The 24628-nt window shown below is 40.6% G+C and overlaps 1 protein-coding gene across 2 annotated transcripts in view; it reads left to right on the plus strand.

Annotated features, from left to right (window-relative positions):
- spidr (scaffold protein involved in DNA repair) overlaps nucleotides 1-24628 on the plus strand; it is a 264566-nt gene that overhangs the window by 101630 nt on the left and 138308 nt on the right. For both annotated transcript variants that reach the window (XM_059980514.1, XM_059980523.1), the window contains exon 8: nucleotides 2080-2299. In XM_059980514.1, the coding sequence (XP_059836497.1) occupies nucleotides 2080-2299 (220 nt within the window). The remainder of the gene's footprint in view (nucleotides 1-2079; nucleotides 2300-24628) is intronic.

The following is a 24628-nucleotide window of genomic DNA, read 5'->3' on the forward strand; positions in this document are numbered from 1 at the left end:
TCCGTGCTGAACTCTTAATCTCACCTAGTCCCACCTACCCGCACTCAGCCCATAACCCTGCACTCCTTTCCTGTCCATATACCTATCCAATTTTACCTTAAATGACACAACTGAACTGGCCTCTACTACTTCTACAGAAAGCTCATTCCATACAGCTATCACTCTCTGAGTAAAGAAATACCCCCTCGTGTTTCCCTTAAACTTCTGCCCCCTAACTCTCAAATCATGTCCTCTCGTTTGAATCTCCCCTTCTCTCAATGGAAACAGCCTATTCACGTCAGCTCTATCTATCCCTCTCAAAATTTTAAGTACCTCGATCAAATCCCCCCTCAACCTTCTACGCTCCAATGAATAGAGACCTAACTTGTTCAACCTTTCTCTGTGACTTAAGTGCTGAAACCCAGGTAACATCCTAGTAAATCGTCTCTGCGCTCTCTCTAATTTATTGATATCTTTCCTATAATTCGGTGACCAGAACTGCACGCAATATTCTAAATTTGGCCTTACCAATGCCTTGTACAATTTTAACATTACAGTTGAATTTAACATATCAGTTGAATGTCTTGCCAAAGCAGTTGCAGTAATGTCTTCAGTCAGTACTGAGATGCTCGATGATTGGAGAAGGCTCTATCTAGCAATACATCTGTCGCAAAAGCCATGTAACTCATCAAGTCATCTGTACATTTATTGAAAATCCACATAGTGTGTATATATATATATATTTATAGAAAAAACAGAAAAACATGCATTAAACGTCCATTGAGACTGGATATTTCAGTTTAGTTGGAATTTTATCACAGCATTGGTATGTAGTGATCTTGAGGCATAGGAAATAAAATGGTAGTTCTTTGCATATTAGGTCAGAGAAATAGAAGAGGATATTTGTAAACAATGGAGAAAAGAAGACTATGAAGAAAAGATGGGACAAACAGTGGATAAAGCAAGTTACAAATACTTAAAAGATAGAGAGAATTTAAGATATTTCTGCACTATGAATATAGATGACTGATCAGGGAATTGATGCATGATCTGTTTAAAATCTGAGACTGATGTTTCTGTTATCCTTAGGTTTTAAGACAGAGCAACTTGAGAGGCAAGTATAGTAGATTGTTAGCAACAAACAAGATGGTGGAGAAATTCTGTGGTTCAGGTAATATCTGTGGAGGGAAGTAGACAGCTGATGTTTTGGGTTGTAACCCTTCATCTGGTCTAAAAGACTGAGCAGAAATAGCCAGTATAAAGAGGAGGAAGATTGAACAAGATCTGACAAGCAATAGGTGTATCCAGGTAAACAGAAGTGGCAGTCACATGGAGGGAAGAGTGGAGATAGCAACAGAGGCTAGGAGGTGATAGGTGATGGCACAAAAATCTGCAGATTGGAAAGGAAGATGGAGTATGGAACTTATAAGATAGAGGGGGAGGTAAAGAGTGCATGACAGGCAGATGGAGTGGGTTGAGCAGGGAAAAGAGCCACAGTGTTGAAGTAGTGGGGTGTATGTCGGAGGAACTGAGAGGAAAGGGAAAGGGGAGCAGTGTATCTGAAACAAGAGAATTCAATGTTCATGCCATTAGGTTGTAGACTACCAGGTGGAAAATGAAGGTTCTGTTTCACTAGTTTGTGTGTAGCCTCACCTTGGCAGTGGAGGAGTCAGAAGACAGACAGGTCTCTGTGGGAATGGGAGGGGAATTAAAGTGGCTTAAAACCAGGTGCTACAGAAGGACGTGGTTGACATCTCTCAGGTGCTCAGCAATGTGATCCCCGAGACTGCTCTTTGTCTTGTTTTTATTGTAAATTTTTGGTTTCAGTTGTTAGATTTGCTTATGCTTCAGATTTACTTATATGATTTCAGATCAAATCAGTTCATATTTAAGTTATAGGGAGAGGAAAGTATGTCAGGTTCACAGCATGTTTGACTTGTCTCTGTGCCAAGTGACTGCAAGAAGCATTGATCATCCAAGAACAGATAAACATCAAAATATTTAAAGCAGAATACAAGGCTAGGCAAAGAAGGTGGTAATGAACAACCCATAAAGGGAGATTATTAAGAATACTTCCCTTTTCTTTTTCTTGTATGACAGGTGGAAAAGAAGGCATTTTAATGGTAAAAATCCTGGAGTTACATGAAGAATGCTCAATGTTTGTAGCATTCTGTCAGCCATTGATTGACATCTCCACTCAGCAAGCTATTGAAAATGACGACGGTGGCAGCAAAACCCGGCTTAATGTTTTATTCACAAGAGAAACAGCATCCCACCTCAGAATTGGTGCAGGAGATATTGTTCATATCTGTCCACCTTGGTGAGTTTCATATAATCTTCCATTAATAAAGTTTTGTGGAATTGTCCCCTGAATACAATTTTAAAAAGTCAAATAATAACGCTTGGATCAAAGAAGCATTTCACTGGTACCCCATTTACCCCTTGGAGTTCTGATTCATGATTGTGTTCTTGATCCTGAATTAGAACATTTTTACAGGTAAGTCCCTTCACTGTGCTTTACAAAGAAATCCATTTGGACTGTGTGCTGCTGTGCCAGAAACTTGGCTTAAACCCTTGTCCACAGCAGTGAAAAGCTATCTCATTGTTGTTCAACAATGAACCATGAATCTCTCTATGGTTAAGTCCCTGCTTCTTCACAATAAAAGCCAATATGCATTTTTGCCTGCTAACATTTGGGATTTATGCATTAGGACAGGCAGATCCCTTAGTATTTCACTCATTTGCAGTTGCTATCCTTTCAGCTAATAATCCACCTTTAGATTGCTCTTAACAAACTACATGATCTCGTATAAGAACATAAGAAATAGGAACAGGAGTAGGCCATCTGGCCCATCGAGCCTGCCCCACCATTCAATAAGATCATGGCGGATCTGTCTGTAAACTCAGCTCCATCTACCTGCCTTTTCCCCATAACCCTTACAGTGTAAAAATTTATCTAACTGTATCTTAAATATATTTAGTGAAGAAGTCTCAACTGTTACACTGGGCAGAGAATTCCACAGATTCATCGCTCTCTGGGAAAAACAGTTTCTCCTCATCTTCGTCCTAAATCTTCTCGCCTGAATCTTGAGGCAATGTCCCCACATATATCCCACATTAAACTCCATTTGCCAGGTTTTCACCCTGTCATTCATTCTCTATATTCCATAGCAGATTTACAGTGTCTTTATGACAATATATCCTACTATCTATTTTTCTATTATTAGCAAACTTGGAAACTTTGCATTTCTTTCCCTCCATTGGAACGTTAATGTAAGTAGGAAAAAAATCTCAGGTCCAAGAACAGATCCTGTGGCCCTCCACTAATTACATCCCTTCAGCCTGAAAAACAACCATTTAATCCAACTCTTTGTTTTCTTTGTGTTGTCCCATTTTTCAGTCCATGCTAACACACTTCCTTCAATACCTTGGACTCCTAATTCATCTGTGACACCTTGTCAAATGCCATTTGGAAATCTAAAAAATAGTACTTTTATAGTTCCCTTCTGTCAAGTCTCCCTCTCACATTCAATGAAATTTGTCAGCTACAATTTACCTTTCTTAAAATTACGTTGATCAGTTTTGATTATATTCAGCTTTTCTAGATTTGTTTGTTGACTCTAGCAACTTGCTAACAATAGATGTTAAACTTATTCTCTCCCTTCTTTCTTCCATCTTTTTGAATGATGGAGTCACACTGTCAATTATCAAATCTTCTGGTACCCTCCTGGAATTTAACAACTGGGCTACAGCCACCTCCTCCTTTGAAGCCCTGGTGTGCAGTACATCACATGCAACAGGAGCTGATGACAAGAGATCATGGGATCAGCAGGTGTGTCAGCTCATGGCCTGCATTCAACATTTTGACCCCATATGCAGCCGTTAGTCATGCGTCTTAGCATTGAGCCGCCACACTGCTCACCCTGTCCTTCCTAACTCAAATTTGCACAGGCAGCCTCTGCAAAATGGCCCATTTCAAGTTTTGGTATGCATTCAGTAGTGTGTAGTTATTTGAGTTTCTGTTGCCTTCCTGTCAGCTTAAACCAGTCTTGTCATTCTCCTCTGACCTCTCTCATTAAGAAGATGTTTTTGCCCTGAGGACTGCTCCTTACTGGATAATTCACACCATTCTCTGTAAACTCTAGAGACTGTTTTCAAAATCCCAGAACGTCGGCAGTTTCTGAGATGCAGAAGCCATCCCGACTGCCACCAGAATCTTCCATCATCAAAGTCACTTTGATCATATTTCTAATGTTCCCTTTTCTAATGTTTGGTGTGAATAATACTGACCCTCTTGACTATGTCTGCATGCTTTTATGTGTTGTCTTGATGGCATAGGATTGGCTGTAGATACTTGCATTACAAGCAGGTTTACAGTTTTATTGAAATTTGCTTTATTGCTCTTGAAGTTTTTCTGTCTTATATCCAGATGAAGAAATTTATATGCATGTTTTTTTATCAGTAAGTAGTGCAGTTGACAAAAAGAAAAGTTTTTTTGGCAAAGAGTTGTAGCAGTTCTTACAATTACAAGCATTTAAGGAAATGAGAACCTATTTTAGCAGCTCTGAAAATGAAACTGTCCAGGTGTTCAATCTCGACCAAGCAGTCTTGGGATGAGGATGCACTTGCTGCAGTTGACTAAGATTGGCTAAGCCTTATGATGTTAATGTGTTAAATCTGAGTTTCACATCACGTAGAAATGAATATTCCATTATTAACCCTGACACTTTCCATTAAAGAGAAAGTTTTAGTTTTATTAGAAAAGTTGAGTAATTGTTCAGAAAGCCACACCTAAGAAATATGATCAAAACAATGCAAAATACCCAACACTGGGAGGGAGGGAGCTTCAGCATTGGTGGGAAGGAGATTGTCACAAGTATGGCATTGAAAGGTATGAGCATTTAAATATAATTACTGTACAGGCAAGAAATCTGAGGATGCACATTTCACAGAGAAAAATTGTAATGTTATTTCACAGAGTTAATGATGTTGTATTGAAACTTTTGTTCATGTTTTCGTGGTTAATTGAATTCCTTAATGTTTTTCTTTTTCATGTATTGAATTGATGATCTCCATTATGCAATACTTACGATTTGTTAGTTTGTCACTGTGTAAGCTTAATATGAAATTCAAATGATAGGCTAGATGGGGGTTCCCAACCTGAGGTCGGACCTCTTGGTTTATAGTAGGGGACCATGGCATTATGAAGGTTCGGAACCTCTGGGCAAGATGTACCAAGATGGAATAAAATTGTAAAAACCTTTAATCATATTTAGTTTAAGATTGTAGTGAACCAAGTTGGCACATGTTGTTGCATGTGGTTGGTTATTGGAAGGTTGAAAAAGTAACTACACCTATAGAAGGAAAACAAAAGGTGGACATGTTTTCTTCTGCATCTTAAATTTGAGTGTAAACATAAAAAGTATCTAAAGCTATGGATAAACAATGACTTGAAGATAATGGACCCTGGTCCCTCATTGTTATCAAGTGATTATTTGAGAATGCTAGCGAATGGTCATGAATACTTGTAAACTCATCTTCAATAAGCTTGTCATTGACGTACAAGTGAATTTTTGAGGAAATGGAAAGTTATTCGACCTGTGACACCTGTACTCGAAAAGTAAGTTCACTCAAGCCTGCAGTATCCAGAAATCAAGTTGTAAACTATCATCAACACATCCTCTGAAATATATGAAAGGCTGTGTTTGAAAGGACAAAGTCCAATCTATCTCAGGCTCACCACCTTGCCAACTAGAGTCTGGAAAATGTGCACCTTTTTGCATATCTCGGAGCCAACTTTGGCTAAGGCAGATATCAGAAATAACATATTGCACAACCGTCAATGTACCATCATAGCCTTTGATTGAGGAAAGGAGAATTTGAAGAAGGGGAAAACCATAGTTCGGATTCAAAGTCTCATTGTCCATCAAGCAGCGGAGTTCCTAGATCTTCTAAATTTTTTTGAGGTCTGAACTATCTGCAGCAGGTGCCACAACACACTAGAAAAATAGTGCCAGTTGCTCTTCTGTAGAATCCCCCAAATTCACTGTAATTAACGAATCGATCTCTGTATCCCCTTTCAGATATTCATGGGGAATTGTCAGATTAGATTCAGAATTGGCTTGTCCATTGAAGAGGGTAATGGTGGAAGGATGTTATTCTGGCTGGAGAGCTGTGACAGAGATCAGTGCCAGGATCTCTGTTATTCGTGATATATATAAATAATAAGTGCTATCTTGGGAACAGGTTACTGAATGAGCAGAGGTAAAGATTCAAGGGTAATAGGAAATTGTTTCCTTATTTTAATGCATTTCAACAAATATATTAAATATATGACAGAAGCCACCCTAAATAGTTAACTGGTTTCTCTTTATCTCCTATCTTGGTTTCAGTAACCCAAAGAAGCCAAGATAGTTAAGAAAAACACTGCAAGATAAACTTGAAATTTCCTAAAGATTCAAATATTTTTGAAGAACAGTATTTTTGAGATTGTGGATAGTTTTGAACAACAGTTGACCGAAGAATATTGATGGAAAGTAGCTTGAGAGAACATGCCTGGACTGCATCATCCAAAATCGGCCAACACTATCAAAATGTAACATGCCCAGACATAGTAATGGTTGGAGGCATCAGGAAAAGTTTTTATTTATTGGAGGTATTAAAAGATTCAAAGGAAAATGCAGAAGATATATTTTCTCATTTTAGAAATGTTCAGTTTACAAACTGTATAGCAGGGAGACACTGATGATCATTTGTTTATTGGATACTACCTAATTCGCATTTTCCAATATCCACATTATTTTGCTTTTTTTAATAAATAAAATGATGTCATTGTGTTCAATCTAAGTTTAATTGATTGAAGTATGTAAGTTGGACATTAGAAATGATAGTTACTGAAGAAAGGAAATGATAATTGAAAACTTGATAGAAATAAATCTGAAATCTGTGGTAATAGATAATTAAGTGCAAGCATGGGTGCAGGCTCAGTCTCTACAGTTAAACAGATACATCCTCAAGAGATTAGCTTGTCACATACACTGTGGAACATGTGGTGAATCACATTGTTTGTGCCAGTGACCAACACAGTCTGAGATGTGCTGGGGACAGTCTGCAGGTGCTGCCATGCTTCCAGTGTCAACATAATCTGCCCATCACCCTAACTTGTATAACTTTGGAATGAGAGAATAACCAGAGCAAGCGGTCACAGACAGAATGTTCAAACTCCTTTAATACTGTGGTGTGAATTGAACCCCAATTTTACAGAGGGCGCTGTAAAGCATTATGCTACCCTGTGTGTAATACAGTATGTCTCTTACATTGTTATTTTGGAGCATTGTATACAGTATATCTACAGGTAGGTTGTATAAGAAGATAACCTAACTGTGATATACAGTTGTAATAACAACCAGGGGAAGCCATGATTTGAAAGGTGCAGCTGTTGAAAGTAAGACTGAGGCAAGTTTTGGTGATCATGTGGAGACAGTCAATGTCGGTAGCCACATCCTTTTAAAATTGGGGTAGGAAAGAATGTTCCTTTTCATATTAAGCCCTCTATGCTTATTATTATATTGTTCATTGCAGCCTGCAGTAGCCCTGTGGGGCTATATATGGACTTGTTTTCTTGAATGTAGCTGGGTAGATGCATGGTAGTTTAATATTTCAGAGGGGACTTAAAATGGGTTTTAAACCCCTCGTTTTCAAAATCAAAATGCATGCTTCTATACCAATGTATTTTTTGATGAATCCAATATGTGAGCATACTTTAGAACTCCCCATTTGAAAAGGTTACTGTGCATTGAGCTAACACGAGGAAATCTGCAGATGCTGGAAATTCAAACAACACACACAAAATGCTGGTGGAACACAGCAGGCCGGGCAGCATCTATAAGGCGAAACACTGTCGACGTTTCGGGCCGAGACCCTTCATCAGGACTGTTCCACCAGCATTTTGTGTGTGTTGTGTGCATTGAGCTATCCATTTGAACTCCAGCATGCTTTTGCTATCTAGTATTTATCTTCTTTTTGAAGTAACAGGGCACCCAAAGCTGGAGATTGCCTGTTGTTTCATCAGAATCTACATACTTGGGAAGCAGCAGGGAGCAGACCTGTGTGTTGCTGTTTTGTATTTGGTACTGATGCGAAGTAGTTTAGTTGGCTTTTGTTTTTAGATTTTAATGCACTTTCCATGCTTTATTATGAACTGTCGTTATACATAAACCATGTTCATACTTAAGAGTAACCAGTACTTAAAATAGAGGACAAGCATCTTTTAGTTGGAATCCTGATGTGTGAAAGTGAAATGCAGTTATCCGGAATCCAAGATATTTATGTGTCATTAATGAAATAAATAAATGGTCATTGTTGTACTGGGACTCAACAACAATTATGGTCACAGCAATTACTGGTATGAGTATATCTAGTGGTTAGAATCAAAATCAGGTTTGTGAAATTTTTTTTATTTTGTGGCAGCAGTACAGTGCAAGGACATACAAATTACTGCAAGCTACAAAATAAACTGTGCAAAACAAGGGTTCATCACACCACTCAGATCTACTGTCGGAGGGGAAGGAGCATTTCCTCATTTATTTGTCTATAGGTCTTAAGGCTCCTGTACCTTCTCCTTGAAAATTGTAATGAAAAGAGGGTGTGTTCAAGATGTGAGGATCCTAAATGATGGATGGTGCTGTTTTAAGGCATTGCCTCTTGAAAATGCTCTTGATGGTAGGGAGGGTTGTTTCCCTGATAGTGCGAGCTGAATCGGAATGGGAATAGGAAGTGAAATTAAAATGGGTGGCCACTAGGAGATACCACTTTTCCTGGTGGACAGAGTGTAAGTACTTAGCAAAGACACTCCCAATTTACATCGAGCCACACCAATATACAGGAGGCCACACCGAGAACACCGGATACAGTAGATGACCCCAACAGTCTCACACATGAAATGTACCTTACGTGGAAGGACTTTTTGGGGCCCTGAATGGTAGTGAGGCAGGTGTGGCACTTGTACGGGCTTGCAGGGTAAGTGCCGGGAGGGAGTTGGGTGTGGAGGGAAGAATGGACAAGGGATCCATGATAAAAGCAGAAAGTAGTGGGGAGGGAAAGATGTGTTTAGTAGTGGGATCCTGTTGGAGATGGCGGAAGTTACGGAGAATTATGGAACATCCGCTGACTCTTTAGTCTATCCTGCCTGTTACCATACATTACCTTAGAATTTATTTTCTTGAGGCATTTACAGGAAAAATGAAATACAATAGAACTTTTTGAAAAATAAACAAATTCTGACAAATATCAATGTGAAAAAAACAAACTGCTAATATAAATAAAGTTGAGAGCACGAGTTGTAAAAAGTCCTTGAAAGTGAGTCTGTACTCTATAAAATCAGTTCAAAGTAGTGGTAAATGAAGTTATCCACACCATTTCAGGAGCTTGATGGTTAAGGAGGAATGACTGTTGAACCTAGTGGTGTGGGACCTAAGTGTTCTATACTTCCTATCTGATGGTTGTAGCGAGAAGGAACTATGGATTAAATGATGGTGTCTTTGATGAATGTGTTCCTTTCTTGTGGCAGCGCTCCATGTAATTGTACTCAATGGTGGGGAGGGCTTGGCCTGTGATGGACTGGGCTTTATCCACCACTTTCTGTAGCCTTTTCCATTCCTTGGGCATCGGTATTTCCATGCCAGGCCGTGAGTCAACCAAGATACTCTCCACTGTGCATCTGTAGAATTAAAAACATAATCAATGGCATAACATAATAACAGTCAAAATTTCTAAACCATTTAACATTTTATGATGGTCAGACCATATACTAACAGTTTGGTAAGCTTATATTTTAAATGTAGCATGGAAATACATAAGCACACAGAGTGTACTCAAAGTGATGAAAAGTGGGCAAATGTCAATAAGAAATCATAAATTCTTAGATTTCGGCTGGGACATTACTATTTTTGAAAAAAAGTAATGTAAGAAATAGTGGGAAGAGCAGAGGAAATGGAAAAAGTAAAGCTTTTATTCAGACATTTGACATTAACTTTCTTGTAATGTGGTTTACTGATAACTTAGTAACTTCCTTTTAGTTTGGTTATTTAATTTTCATACATATACCATATTTCTGCATGTTCATACATGGTCATATTTAATTTCAGTTCAAATTATTATTTAGTTTTTATTTGCAGTACGTACATATTCATAATTATCTGGAGTTCTCAGTATTACAGGATGTAACTTTTCAAAAGTGAGCAGATTTTGTCTTTTGGTATGCAGTAAGCATAAAATTCCCTGACAATGTGAACAATAAGGATCAATTAAACCAAACTTTATTCTTTGAGTTCTTCATATCAGCTGCCTTGTGACATTAAATATATTTTAATATAAGCCAAAAAAGCAATCTCCTCGTTAAGCTTGTCCAGGCATAAGCTTCAAAAATTCTGTTCATTCCATTGTGTCACGTTAAGAGATAAGAGAGCTCAGCAATGATATAGACAGTAGATTGTATACATTGCATCAGTGTTATCTTCTGTGTGGTATGTAATGCTCCCTGTATATGGAGTCATTTTTCTCTGGATGATCAAAAGTCTTTTTAAAAGAGTAGTAGTATCCAAGTAGAGACAGATACACGCACAACACGCTGGAGGAACTCAGCAGGTCGGGCAGCATCCGTGGAAACAAACAGTCAACATTTCGGGCCGAGACCCTTCGTCAGGACTGACGAGGGAGGGGGCAGGGGCCCTATAAAGAAGGTGGGGGGAGGGGGGAAGGAGAAAGCTTGTAGGTGCCAGGTGAAAAACCAGTAAAGGGAAAGATCAAGGGGTGGGGGGAGGGGAAGCAGTGAGGGGATAGGCAGGGAAGGTGAAGAAGGAATGTGAGGGGAAAGTACTGTGGGTAGTAGAAGGAGGCGGAACCATGAGGAAGGTGATAGGCAGTGTAGGAGGAGGCAGAGTGAAACTGGGATGGGGGAAGAGAGGGGGAGGGAATTACCGGAAGTTGGAGAATTCAATGTTCAGGCCAAGGGGTTGGAGGCTACCCAAACAGTATATGAGGTGTTGCTCCTCCAACTTGAGTTTGGCTTCATTGTGGCAGTATAGGAGGCCATGTATGGACATAACTGAGTTAGTCCTGACGAAGGGTCTCGGCCCGAAACGTCGACAGTGCTTCTCCTTTCAGCTGCTGCCTGGCCTGCTGTGTTCCACCAGCATTTTGTGTGTGTTGTCACAAGTTTGGGGCATGAATGGTGGTAAGAGAGGAGGTGTAGCATTTACGCTTGCAGGGATAAGTGCCAGGTGGGAGATCCGTGGCGGGGACATGTGGACCAGGGAATCGCGGAGGGAACAATCCCTGCGGAAAACGGAGATGGGTAGAGAGGGAAAGATGTGCTTAGTGGTGGGGTTCTGTTGAAGGTGGTGGAAGTTGCGGAGGATGATGTGCTGGATCCAGAGACTGGTGGAGTGGCAGGTGAGGACAAGAGGAACTCGGTCCCTGTTGTGGTGACGGGAGGATGGGGTGAGGACCAAAGTGTGGGTAAAGGAGGAGAAGTGGGTGAGGGCATCATTGATGACAGCAGAAGTGTAACCATGATCCTTAAAGAAGTTATATTTGAAATGTCCTAGAAAGGAAAGCCTCATCCTGGGAGCAGATGCACTGGAGATGGAGGAACTGGGAACAGGAAATAGCATTTTTGCATGTGGCAGGGTGGGAAGAGGCATTCAGCTACACCTCCTCTCTTACCACCATTCAGGGCTTCAAACAGTCCTTTCAGGTGAGGCAACACTTCACTTGTGAGCCTGTTGGGGTCATCTATTGCATCCGGTGCTCCCGGCGTGGCCTCCTGTACATCGGTGAGACCCGACGCAGATTGGTGGACTGCTTCGTCTGTCACAACAGACAGGATCTCCCGGTTGCCACCCACTTCAACTCTGCTTCACATTCCCATTCGGATATGTCCATACATGGCCTCCTCTACTGCCATGATGGGGCCAAACTCAGTTTGGAGGAGCAACACCTCATATACTGTCTGGGTAGTCTCCAGCCCCTTGGTATGAACATCGAATTCTCCAATTTATGGTAATTCCCTCCCCCTCCCTTCCTCCATCCCAGTTTCACTCTGCCTCCTCCTCCAGCTGCCTATCACCTCTCTCATGATTATGCCTTCTACTACCTATAGTGCTTTCCCCTTACATTCCTTCTTTGCCTTTCCCCTCCCCCACCCCTTGATCTTTCCCCTTACTGGTTTGTCACCTGGCACCTACCAGCCTTCTCCTTCCCACCCTCCTCCCCCCCCCCCACCTTCTGTATAGGGCTCCTGCCCCCTCCCTCTTCAGTCCTGACGAAGGGTCTCGGCCCAAAACATTGACTGTTGGTTTCCACGGATGCTGCCCGACCTGCTGAGTTCCTCCAACATGTTGTGTGTGTTGCTTTGACCCTAGCATCTGCAGAGTATTTTGTGTTAGAGACAGATACATTAGGGACATTTATGAAATTCTTAGATAGTTACATAGGTGATAGAAAAATGTAGGGGGGTAGGGTTAGAATGATCTTCAGAGTAGGTTATAATGTTGGCACAACATCTGGGCTGAAGAACCTGTTATATGTTGTATTTTTCTATGTTCTAGAAAAATATTTCCCAGAGAAATAAGCCTGGCATTGATAGCTTTGTTAAAACTATCTTTGTAATTCTTGTGTCATCTTTTAAGTCAATTTTGACCTTTTTTCAATTGTTCAGTGTGTCCTGTTTGACTGCAAACTTCTTCAAACATAGTTGAAGGATGTATTTTTAATTGAGAGTCGTTCAATTAAATAACTTTCACACAAAATATTAGGGAGGCTGATACTGGTTTTATCATTATATACTAAACTTCAACATTAGATTAAAATCTACTTTTTTCTGAGCTTCTAACAAATCAATAATTTTAACTTCATTTTTAAAATTTGCATCTGCCATGCCAAACCTTATAATTCAGTTTTGTTAAACTTTTATTATCAGAATTAAGTATGGTTAAACAAACAACTATAATACACTTCCTCATAGCTCATCTGATGACAAGGTTGTCACTAGAGATTTCCAGTTTTAACCTTTGATCTCTGCTGAGCTAGCTGACTTCAGTTGTTGTATCCTCTCACTGTTGGGAAAGCAGAACTTGCTGAGGATTCCAGTTATTTGCTGTTGTGGCTGCTGTGTGTCTAATTCAATGATGAAGTTATCAAGGATCAACTTCATTCACCATACACATGTTTTAGGAGTTTGCCAAGGTCAAAAGATAGATATGAAAAAAATGTGCATAAATACATAAATATTGGTAATTATTTGTAAACAGAATTATAAAATGTAGTTCAAAGTGTCTATTGTGTAGTGCCATAACATAGCTAATTGATGGGGGAGGGGTTAACTGGAATGGTCGATCAGATTAATTACCTGGGGATGAAAATTTTTAAGGTGGTTTGGAGATTTCTGTTAATAATCTATAGCACTGTTCAGAAGGGACCTTTTGGAAAAGACAGTTTTCAGGGTGGGTAGTGTCCGCAGTGATTTTTTTCCTGCCTGTTTATTTGTTCCATACAAGTCCTGCAGTGATGGTAGACTGTAGCCAATAATCTCTTCTGCTGACCTGACAATTTACTGTCATTTTCATACATTATGAGAGGATAATGTAGTAAACCAAACAGTAATGGCTGATGTGAGGATGCTGTCTTTGTTGGTAGTGGAGAATCACACCAATATATTCTTGGTAGGTTATAATTTTGCCAACTGCCAGGACAAAGGGTCTCGGCCCAAAACGTCGACAGTGCTTCTCCCTATAGATGCTGCCTGGCCTGCTGCGTTCCACCAGCATTTTGTGTGTGTTGATTGATTTGTATCTCCAAGGTTTTGAAGGTAATCAGCTACAAGTTATTGTGGTTGCATTAGGACACTAGCTTGTTTACTTTCTTGCATCCTGGATAGACAGGTATTTTGAGCATATTTTTCTGACTAATTTCTATTAAATTATGCATTCACTTGGTACTAAGAAAACGATACCTCGGCATTGACTCTCATCTACTCACATCTGTGCTAATGTTTGGAAGTGCTTAGAGATGTTGGTTAACCTGAGCAAGAACCTAGACCCGCAGCAATTCATCTACCACCACAACAAGCTCTCCATTCAGCTTTGGTGCATCTAGACAACAGCAAAGCATATGTCAAGCTGCTGTTTATCAATTACAGCTTGATATTCAATACCATCATTCTCTCAATATTACTCACTAAGCTTCTAAACCTGTGCCTCTGTATCCTTGATTTCTTCATCAGGAGACCGAAGTCAGTACTGACTGGTTATAATGTTTTCCTCCTTGCAGACAATCAACATCGGCACATGTTGTTACTGTGAGCGAAGTCACCAGAGAGAAGGGTCTGGAAAATATAAATGCTTTAATTCGAGACACATACAAGCTGACAGGCTTTGGAGTTACTCGAGAGAGAAGCTTCCTGATCCAGTATTACAGTATATCTTTATATGTTAATGAGCAAATATAACAGGACAGTTTCTATAGTTACAATGCCATTATAAGGCTTCGTTGGAGTTACTTGTAATTTTAAAACTTCCCACCAATGCACCAAAATGAGTGTTAGTTACTGTGGTCTCTGATTTGTATTCATGCAGTGAGGTATCCTGCTGTAACCTCTGACAGCCCGCCACAGTATCCAAAACACTCCCAACCTTTGTGTCATCAGCAAATTTACTAATCATCCCTCCACTTCTTCATCCAGATCACTTATAAAATTCACGAAGAGAAGAGGTCCCAGAACAAATCCCTGAGGCACACCACTGGTCACTGACCTCCATGCAGAATATGACCTATCTTCAACAACTCTTTGCTTTCTGTGGTCAAGCCATTTCTGGATCCACAAAGCAAGGTCCCCATGGATCCCATGCCCCTTACTTTCTCAATAAGCCTTGCATGGGGTACCTTGTCAAATGCCTTGCTGAAATCCATATACACTACATCTACTGCTCTACCTTCATCAACGAGTTCAGTCACATCCTCAAAAAATTCAGTCTGGCTCGTAAGACACGACCTGTCTTTGACAAAGCCATGCTGACTATTCCTAGTCATATTATGCCTCTCCAAATGTTCATAAATCCTGCCTCTCAGGATCTTCTCCATCAACTTACCAACCACTGAAGTAAGACTCACTGCCCTATAAATTCCTGGGCTATTTCTATTTCATTTCTTGAATTAGCTAACGACATCTGCAACCCTCCAATCCTCTGGAACCTCCCCCATCCTCATTGATGATGCAAGGATCATTGCCAGAGGCTCAGCAATCTTCTCTCTCGCCTCCCACAGTAGCCTGGGATACATCTCATCTGGTTCCGGTGACTTATCCAACTTGATGCTTTCCAAAAGCTCCAGCACATCATCTTTCTTAATGTCAATATGCTCAAGCTTTTCAGTCCACTGTCAGTCATCCCTACAATCACCAAGATCTTTTTCCGTAGTGAATACTGAAGCAAAGTATTCATTAAGTACCTCTGCTTTTTCCTCCAGTTCGATACACACTTTTTCACTGTCACACTTAATTGGTCGTATTCTCTCACGTCTTATCCTCTTGCTGTTCACATACTTGTAGAATGCCTTGGGGTTTTCTTTAATCTTGTTCACCAAGGCCTTCTCATGGCCCCTTCTGGCTCTCCTAATTTCATTCTTAAACTCCTTTCTGCTAGCCTTATAATCTTCTTGATCTCTATCATTACTAGTTTTTTGAACCTTTTCAGCTTTTCTTTTCTTCTTGACTAGATTTTCAACTGCCTTTGTACACCATGGTTCCTGTACCCTACCATCCTTTCCCTGTCTCATTGGAACATATCTATGCAGAATGCCACACAAGTATCCCTGGAACATTTGCTATATTTCTGCAGTACATTTCCCTGAGAACATCTGTTCCCTGTTAATGCTTCCAAGTTCCTGCCTGATAGTTTCATTTTTCCCCTTACTCCAATTAAATGCTTTCGTAACTTGTCCAGTTCCCATCCCTCTCCAATGCTATGATAAAGGAGATACAATTGTGATCACTATCTTCAAAATACTCTCCCACTGAGAGACCTGACACCTGATTAGGTTCATTTCCCAATACTAGATCAAGTACAGCCTCTCCTCTTGAAGGCTTATCTGCATATTGTGTCAGGAAACCTTCCTGAATGCACCTAACCAACTCCACCCCATCTAAACCCCTTGCTCTCAGGAGATGCAAATCAATATATGGGAAATTAAAGTCTCCCACCACAACAACCCTGTTATTATTACACCTTTCAAGAATCTTTCTCCCTATCTGCTCCTCGATGTCCCTGTTACTATAAGAAACACCCAGTAGAGTTATTGACCCCTTCCTGTTCCTAACTTCCACTCAATGACTCAGTAGACAACCCGGCCATGACTTCCTCCCTTTCTGCAGCCTTAACACTATCTCTGATCAGCAGTGCCACACCCCCACCTCTTTTGCCTCCCTCCCTGTCCTTTCTGAAATGTCTAAAGCATGGCACTAAGTAACCATTCCTGCCCTGTTATCGCTGAAGCCCCAATGAGCCAAAGCACTTCCATCCTGCTTCAGATCACTTTGTTGATGATTGCTGTGCTAGGCAGTGTCTCCCTTTTATGCCTGAACCTTCCCTGCTATTTAACTCATGATTGGTGCTCTGGTTATAGCTGCTGATAGCCCATGTACTCTGTTGAGTGATTCTCACACCCTCCTCACTTTTCAATACAAGGCTGCCAACCATGGCCTAAGAAGCCACAGCTGTAACAAACCATCTCCTCTATGTCTATTCCAACAGTTCCTTGCTGGATGCCTCAGTTGCTGTCACACAAAGCAAGTGCTCTGTCACATCATAGCAACTACATCCACTGCAGCTACTTTACAATTTTTCTTCCCCCTCCTCTGGCCCATGATACTATTGCGGGTTAGGTTGAATCCACCGCTGTCCTCAAATCTAAAACTTCCTGGTGAGCTGAGCTCAGGCCTTCCTTCAGCATTTTCAGGAAGACTATGTTATTCCTCCTTTGATTATCCAACCTTGAATACATCTCATTCACTTAATATTTACATTCTGCATAATTCATGGCTGTCTCTGAAGCACTGACATTATTGTTCCCCAGTTACTCTCTCCTTCCACCCCCTGTCCTACCTCACTTCCCCTTTAAAGAAGCGACCTCTCTCTTCATTGGTGTCGTTACCTGCGCTCACTGGGCCATACTGTCCCACATCCTCCCCGGCACTTCGCTTTTACCAACACATGTAAAACTTTGGGGTGCATCTGGTGAATCATTTCCTTGAGTTTGTGTCAGAATTCTGCATTCCCACAAGTTAAGTGAGGGCAACCCTGACAAGATGCTCTGCTTCTAGGTGAGATGAAGGACCTGTAGATTGTTGTAATCAAGGTCAAAGGCTGGCCTGGTTCATCAGGGTTCTCGACCTGATGTTGCCTGAACTCAGTCAGTGCCATCCCGACATAAGTATCTGGGTAAAACCTCTCCTTCAAATATCTCCACACTAATTCCAACACCACACAAACAATAAACAATGAATAAAAATTAAGCAGTACCTACTTAAAACTACAGAGTATGTACTTGGTAATCTGCCACTTATGTGAAACTGAACATAATGCCTGTTATATTCCTTTCCATTTAAAACTTTACACCAAGGTTACAGACTTATTCCTAAGACACATAAACACACTTGCAAATGAGTTTGCTAATATACAGTTTCCCCGATCGAAGATACAAACACCCCATTGGTGTCCCGAATGGTCATTAACCATGCTTCACCGCTAGTAGCACCGTCTCAGCACATTACAGAAAAATGTCTGCAGCTGTCCACCGTGCTCATGATACTTCATGATTTGATCTACAATCCATATGGCTGTTGCTGTTGAAATAAATATTTGCAAAAATTGCATCTCCAAAATACACCCCAACAACACATATCGAGGATGCAAACTGCCCAGTGCTCTTCTTTCCATATTACACGTGACTGTGGGGCTAAGCATAGCTTAAACACCATGTCTCAGTTGTTAGATTACTCCACTGTTTTTAGTAAAATATCAGGCAGTGACAAGTAGGAATACAGGATTGACTGTCAGCAAGGCCAAGTAATTGTTTGGACTTGAAGAAGGGGAAGTGGAGAGAACACACACTGGTCCTCATTGAGAGGTCAGCAGTGCAAGGGCTGACAAAATCTTGGAGGATTTGTCCTAGGCCCAGCACATTGATGTAACCATGAAAAAGGTACATCAGCAGCTCTACTTTGTTGGGTATTTGGGAAAACTTGGTATATCACCAAAGATTTGCAAATTTCTACAGATATATAGTGAAGAGCATTCTGTCTGTTCCAGAGGCTGCAATGCACAGGATTGCAATAGACTGTTAAAAGAGGCTTAGAAACTCAGCTAGCTCCATGATGGGTACAATCCTTCCTACCATCAAGAACATCCTGGAGAAGTCAGCATCCTTCATTAAGGACCCTCAATGACTTGCCTTCTTCTCATTACTACCAGCAGGGAGGAGGCATAAAAGGCTGAAGACCTGCACTCAATGATTCAGGAAAACTTCTTCCCCTCAAATGGCCCCATTATTGCTTTTGTGACACTATTTATTTATTTTGTAATCTATAGTAATATTTATGTTGCGCTGCACTCCTGCAAAAAAAATCAAATTCCTCGTCTTAAATGACTGATAATAAAACAGATTCTGATAAATGGAAGGATAAATAAAACAATTCAATTAGAGCATTAAAATAAAATACCTGTCATAAATCAGTTTTGTTAAAATATTATTCCAAAGCACAAATAGTTTAAGGAAGGTAAATTGTACTACATTACAGACACAGATACTGGTTAAAATTGTTAGCTTGATGGTGATGGATCACTGTCAGATTTTGTCTGACAGTAAGCCAGGGTGCTTTGACTGAAGAGTGCAAGTGCTGTAGACTGGAATTTCCAGATGCAAGTGACTGCCAATTTTGGAATGTACTGCTGACGTCATTGTTACTCCAGGGAATGCTTGCATTCCGATTCCTGGCAATGATCAGGTGGCTTACAGGAAAAAGTCAGTTGGGGGGGTGGTGCGTGGGGATCCTATTTACAGTTTTATTTTAAGTTAGCCAAGCTGCAGTGGTTATCAGATTTAGCAGTAAATATATGTTGTTAATTTGATTACTTTTAATTTTAACAGTACTTGGTTATTTTGTTAAGACCCCATATCTGAATGGTTCTTTTTGTTGTATAAATGGGTTAAAAGTTAAAATTGCTTGCTATTATTTGGAGCATGCTCTATTGTATTGCAGCCAACAGAATTCATCCTCTCGTCAATGAGTCTGTTTTTTTGGAGTTAACTTCCAGTAAAAGTGGGTTGAGTGGGTGGAATCTGTTTTAAAAACATCCCAAGGAGGATTTTGTTTCCTTTCAGTGACCTTAATCTTTGGTTTAACTAAACATTTTTAACATTTTTTACTTTAGAATTATTAAGTTGTTCAGGAAGCAAATAAATTTAATTAACATCAGATGTAGCTATTAAAATGATTAATTTGCATAGAATAATTTCAACTCATTCAATTTCTAATAGTCTTTGCCTCTCAAGAGCTTGCAAGTAATGTGGCACAATTAGAACCATGAATTTAAAAGTAAAGTTGCGCTTGCAGTATTTAATATTTTGAGATATAATGTTCTAGAAAGATGAAAAACAACATTTAAAACTAGTATCTATTTGGCATACTGTGGTTCAGAACCATGAATTTAAAAATAAAGTTGCACTTGCAGTATTTAATATTTTGAGATTTAATGTTCTAGAAAGATGAAAAACAACGCTTAAAACTAGTGTCTATTGGGCATACTATGGTTATTGTTTTTTCTGAATGTGCATCCAGAATGCTGCAGGATAGGGAATTCTAGCATAAGGTGATGAAGCATTGCGATCTATTTCCAAATCACTATGCCGTCAAATTTGATGAGGCGTGTAAAGTGTGGTGTTCACGTGCACCTGAAGACATTTCCTTCCATGTTATAGAATTTGTAGATTTAAAAGGAGACACAAGAGGCTGTAAATGCTGGAAACCTGGAGCAAGATACACAAAGTGCTGGAGGATTTTGCAGGTCAGTCCTGATGAAGGGTCTAAGCCTAAAATGTTGATAGTTCATTTCCCTCCATAGATGCTTCCTGACCTGCTGAGTTCCTCCAGCATTTTGTTTGTGTTGCTGTAGATTAGAAAGGTGTTGCTTTGAAATCCTAGATGAAAAAAAGCAATGCATTTTGTGGGTGGGGCATGCTGCACTGACAATGTACCAGTGGTGGGTAGATAAGAGTATGTAAGCGGTAACATTCAAGTGGGCTGCCCTTTCCTGGAAGGTCTTGAATCTCTTGGTTGGAGCTGCACTCATCCAGGCAAGAGTCATACTTCTGAAATGCACCATGTAATTGTTGGAAATATTTTGGGCTTTAGGAGGCAAATCTGCAGCAGTCAGTGTAATGCAGCGAGACTCGGTAATGGTATTGAATGCCAAAGGTAGTTGGTTGAGTTCTCTGTTGTTCATGATGGTCATTGGATAATGGCAAATAGCGTGAGTCTGAGGCCTCTGTTGGTCAGAATTGACCATGGATATTGTGTCCTCGCTGTATAAGTACACAAGCTTGGGCAGTATGATATAGAGAGCAAGCTGTTGCCCATGTAGCAAGCTTCCCCTCTCCATGCATCTGATGAACCAAAAGGAATGGCAAAGGACGCTACAGTTTGGTATCAGCAACATTGCAGGAACTGCCAGTCAACATTGAACTCAACGTAGCACTGCCTTAGGGACCCCAGTTTTGGATTTTTCCCTGGGAGTTTACTCTCAAAACCTTCCCTTTTGCAGAGTGATTATAGCCACATGACAGCGGAGGTTTGAGATCAGAATTTTCCTTCTCATAGGTGAGCTGCCAACCATAGCTAACGAGCCCTATCTGTCAAAAGCCATTGGTTTTAAGGCACTAGTAATGTGCCTTTGCCCCTTCCATCAGTAGAAATGGTTCCACAGGGCTTAGAAGCCAAGCAGCTGGACTTGGTTGTCAGAGGCTATTTGAGGCGCATGCCATTGGGTGTATTTGATAGGTAGTGGGAGCTTATCCCCATTATCACCCCCTAGCAATAACAACCTTAAAGAACCATATTGTTATTTGTCATTGATCATTTCTTGTCTGAATGTTCTCCAGTTCTTGCTGCATGCAGATAGAAGTTGGTTTCATTTTTTAACAAGTTGCAAAAGGTTTTGAACACTGCACAATCATCAGTGAATATCTGAATTTCTGATCTTCTAATGGAAGGGATATCTTTGATTAAGCCAGCAAAGATGTTTAGATCAAGAATATGATCCTGAGTAATTTGGGCATTGGATGATTAACCATTGTCAATCACTGTCATTTTCCTTTGATTGACGCATGACTCCTGGCATTAAAGTGTTTTCTCCTAGAGCCCCATTAATTAGTTTTACCTTCACATTCATCTTCAGGTCTTTGGTTGATGTGTGGAAAAAGTTGGGCTGAAATTTAGAGCTGGTTGGATCTTGCAAATCTCAAATTGGACATTGGTAAACAAGATAGTAGAGAATAAGTGCTGATGGAAGTACTTTCAATGACATTTTCCATCATGTTGCTGATGCTAAAGGGTAGACTAATTGGTCAGATGTTAGCTAAATTGGTTTCTTCGTCTTTCTGGTGTATACTTGAATTTTACACATAAAACAGAAAAAAAACGAGAGGCTGGAGGCGCTCAGTGAATCTGGCAACACTTAATGATGTTAACAGACAGTCAGTATTTTGCACCAAGTCTCTTCATTTGGACTGCAACCCATTTTCCTTCCTGGATGCTGCTTACATATCAAATATCAATTGTACCTCAAACATGCCAGGCAGTGGCCATCTCCAACAAGAGAGAATTCAACCACCTTCCCTGGAGGTCCTGCTTTTCAGCTTTCTACCTGGTTCCCTCAATTCTCTCTTCAGGACCTCCTCGCCTTTCCTAACTACGTCACTGGTGACAGTATGTACCAAGACTTCTGGCTGCTCACCCTCCCCCTTTAGAATGTTGTGGACCTGATCGAGAAACCCCTGACTCTGACATCTGGGAGGCAATATCCAGGTGTCTCTATCGCATCCACAGAATCTCTGTTCCTCTAACTATGGTGTTTCCTGTTAGTACTTAGCCCTCTTCACCTCTGTTTTCTTCAGAGCTGCAGTGCCAGACGCAGTGCGAGATCCCCGGTAGCTCATAACCTCAATAGCATTCAAACCGGTAAGGTTTTTATTGAGGGACAGCCACAGGAGTACTCTGTACTGGCTGCAGATTTCTCTTTCTTTTGCCAGTTACCCAGTTACCTGTCTCCTGCAATCTAGGGATGGCTAACTCCCTAGAGCTCCTAACTATCACTTCTTCAGTATCCCATATGAGCCAAAGATCATCGTGTTGCAGCTCCAGTTGGTTAACACATTCTCTGAGGAGCTGCAGATTGGTGCACCTGGTGCAGATGTGGTTTCCGGGGGCTGGAGCTCTCCCAGAATTCCCATATCTCACAAAAAGAACACAACAGCCACTGGAGCCATTCTCACTGCACTAACTGTGCGCTAACAGACAAGGCATGAAGAATAAAGAAGAAACTTACCAGATACTTCCCACACCAAAGCTTGATCAGTCAAAGCCACTCTAACACTTGCCCCCTCACACATTTGCTGCTCCCCTTGCCCCTACCTTAACTTTATTCATCCTTTCTAATGAGCCCCATTCACTGATTGGGTACCGTACAAACTCTGAAAACTACTGCAGAGCACTGTTTTTTAATCAGCTGTGGACCTGTGTGAAATTACCACTTCTTGTGCTTTTATTCTCTGATTGGTCACATACCAATGTTGTAGCGGCACAGGAACATCTTGGCTAGGAAGTGCAGCAAGTTTTAGAACTTGTGTCTTCAGTACCACCACTGGGAAGTGTCTCAAACCATGTCCTTCGCTCTATCCTAAAATCTATCTGTATCTTTATATATAACATGGATTGGAATGGATCGAATTGGCTAAAGATTGGTTTCTGTGATGGTGGAATTCTTAGATTGAAGCCAAGATGGACTTTGCACTCAAAACTTTTGGTTAAGCATAGTAGCAAATACATTAGCATTCACATGATGAGTTCTCATATCATAAGAAGGTAAGAGTTAATAGCAGGATTTGGCCATTCAGATCCCTTGTGACTGGTCTGCATTTCATTAAATAGTCTATAGCTTTGCCAATTTCCAATGCAAATTCCGTTTTCTTTGACCCTCCCCCCGCCCCAGCCTGTATATTGTACCTGATAATGTTTTATCCAATTAATCGTTTTTAATTGTCAGCAGCTATTCATGATGACACGTTCTTGACCTTTGATCTGAATCACAGGTTGTTTATCTCTGTCTAGTATTTGTCTAGTTTGTTTGGCTACTCATTTTTAAGTGCACCAAGTGATGCACCCAGTACACTTTTCTCCCTTCCTCAATGAACCAGGCTATTCTTGTCTTGAATGACAGAATGAGATTGTTCCGGGCTTTCAGGTTCCAGATTGTTGTAATGAGCATTTATGCTGCTGCTGATAGTCTACATTACCTCATGGCTGATAGGTTTTCAGCTGTACATATGTTTTGATTCTACCCTATTTAGCTTGGTGGTATTAACAGACAAAACAGTGAAGGGTGTCCTCATGTGATCCACCAGGATTATCATATCTCATTGCATTCACGGGATATGCATCTGCTATGAGCAGAGTGGTGATTAAGCAGATTTATTCACTGAATACCTAGCAGGTAACAATGTCGCAGATTTATCCTTCTGGACTTGGCAAGTTCCAATAGGCATCATGCTGTCAGGCCACTCGTGATGATGGAAATTAAATCCCCTGGTGCACTCTTTGCCCTTGTGACTTTCATTGCATTGTTGTAGTGTTGTTCAGCGTGGAGAAGCAGTATCCTTCAGCTGTAGGAGGGTAATATACACCATGTTTGACTTAATGGTATGAAACATATGTAGTTAGGAATCAATGTTGAGGACTCTGTGCGCTACTCCTTCAAAGTTGAGTGTATTGTCATATTCACAGATCAATGAAGAAATTAGAGCAACAACATTGGCACATCATACTAAATACAACTTGTCCATGTGCCTCCATACTGTCCCCTCTGGACTGACCACCTTGCCAGTGGAGTACACTGCACTTAAGGATTACGAAGAAAGATTCTAGCATGTTGTGTGTTAGGTATGAATCTGTGAGTACAGCTATGGCTCGCTGCTTTTTTGGCAAGTCTCGGGGGCAGTGTTCCTAAATTTAGATGCCTCCTCCAAATCTTGTGAGGAGGCTGGGAGCAACAATTTTAGTATCCTATTTCAGTAATTAAATCAATGCCAGATAGATCATGGAGAAATAAAGCACAGAAGGAGGCACATCTTATCCATGTACAGCCCATAAGTCTTTTAAACATTATTAGTTTCGCTTATCTGGTTTTATTTTTTCTTTATTTCAACATAGCATTATTGATGGAACAGATTGGTTTTCTGGGCCATTACAGAAGACATTATAAGTTAACCAGTTATGAGCAAAGACAAAATGCCCTTCACCAGAATAGCAAGTTGGGGAGGTGTT

The sequence above is a fragment of the Hypanus sabinus genome, chromosome 1, assembly GCF_030144855.1.
Source record: "Hypanus sabinus isolate sHypSab1 chromosome 1, sHypSab1.hap1, whole genome shotgun sequence".
NCBI lineage: Eukaryota > Metazoa > Chordata > Chondrichthyes > Myliobatiformes > Dasyatidae > Hypanus > Hypanus sabinus.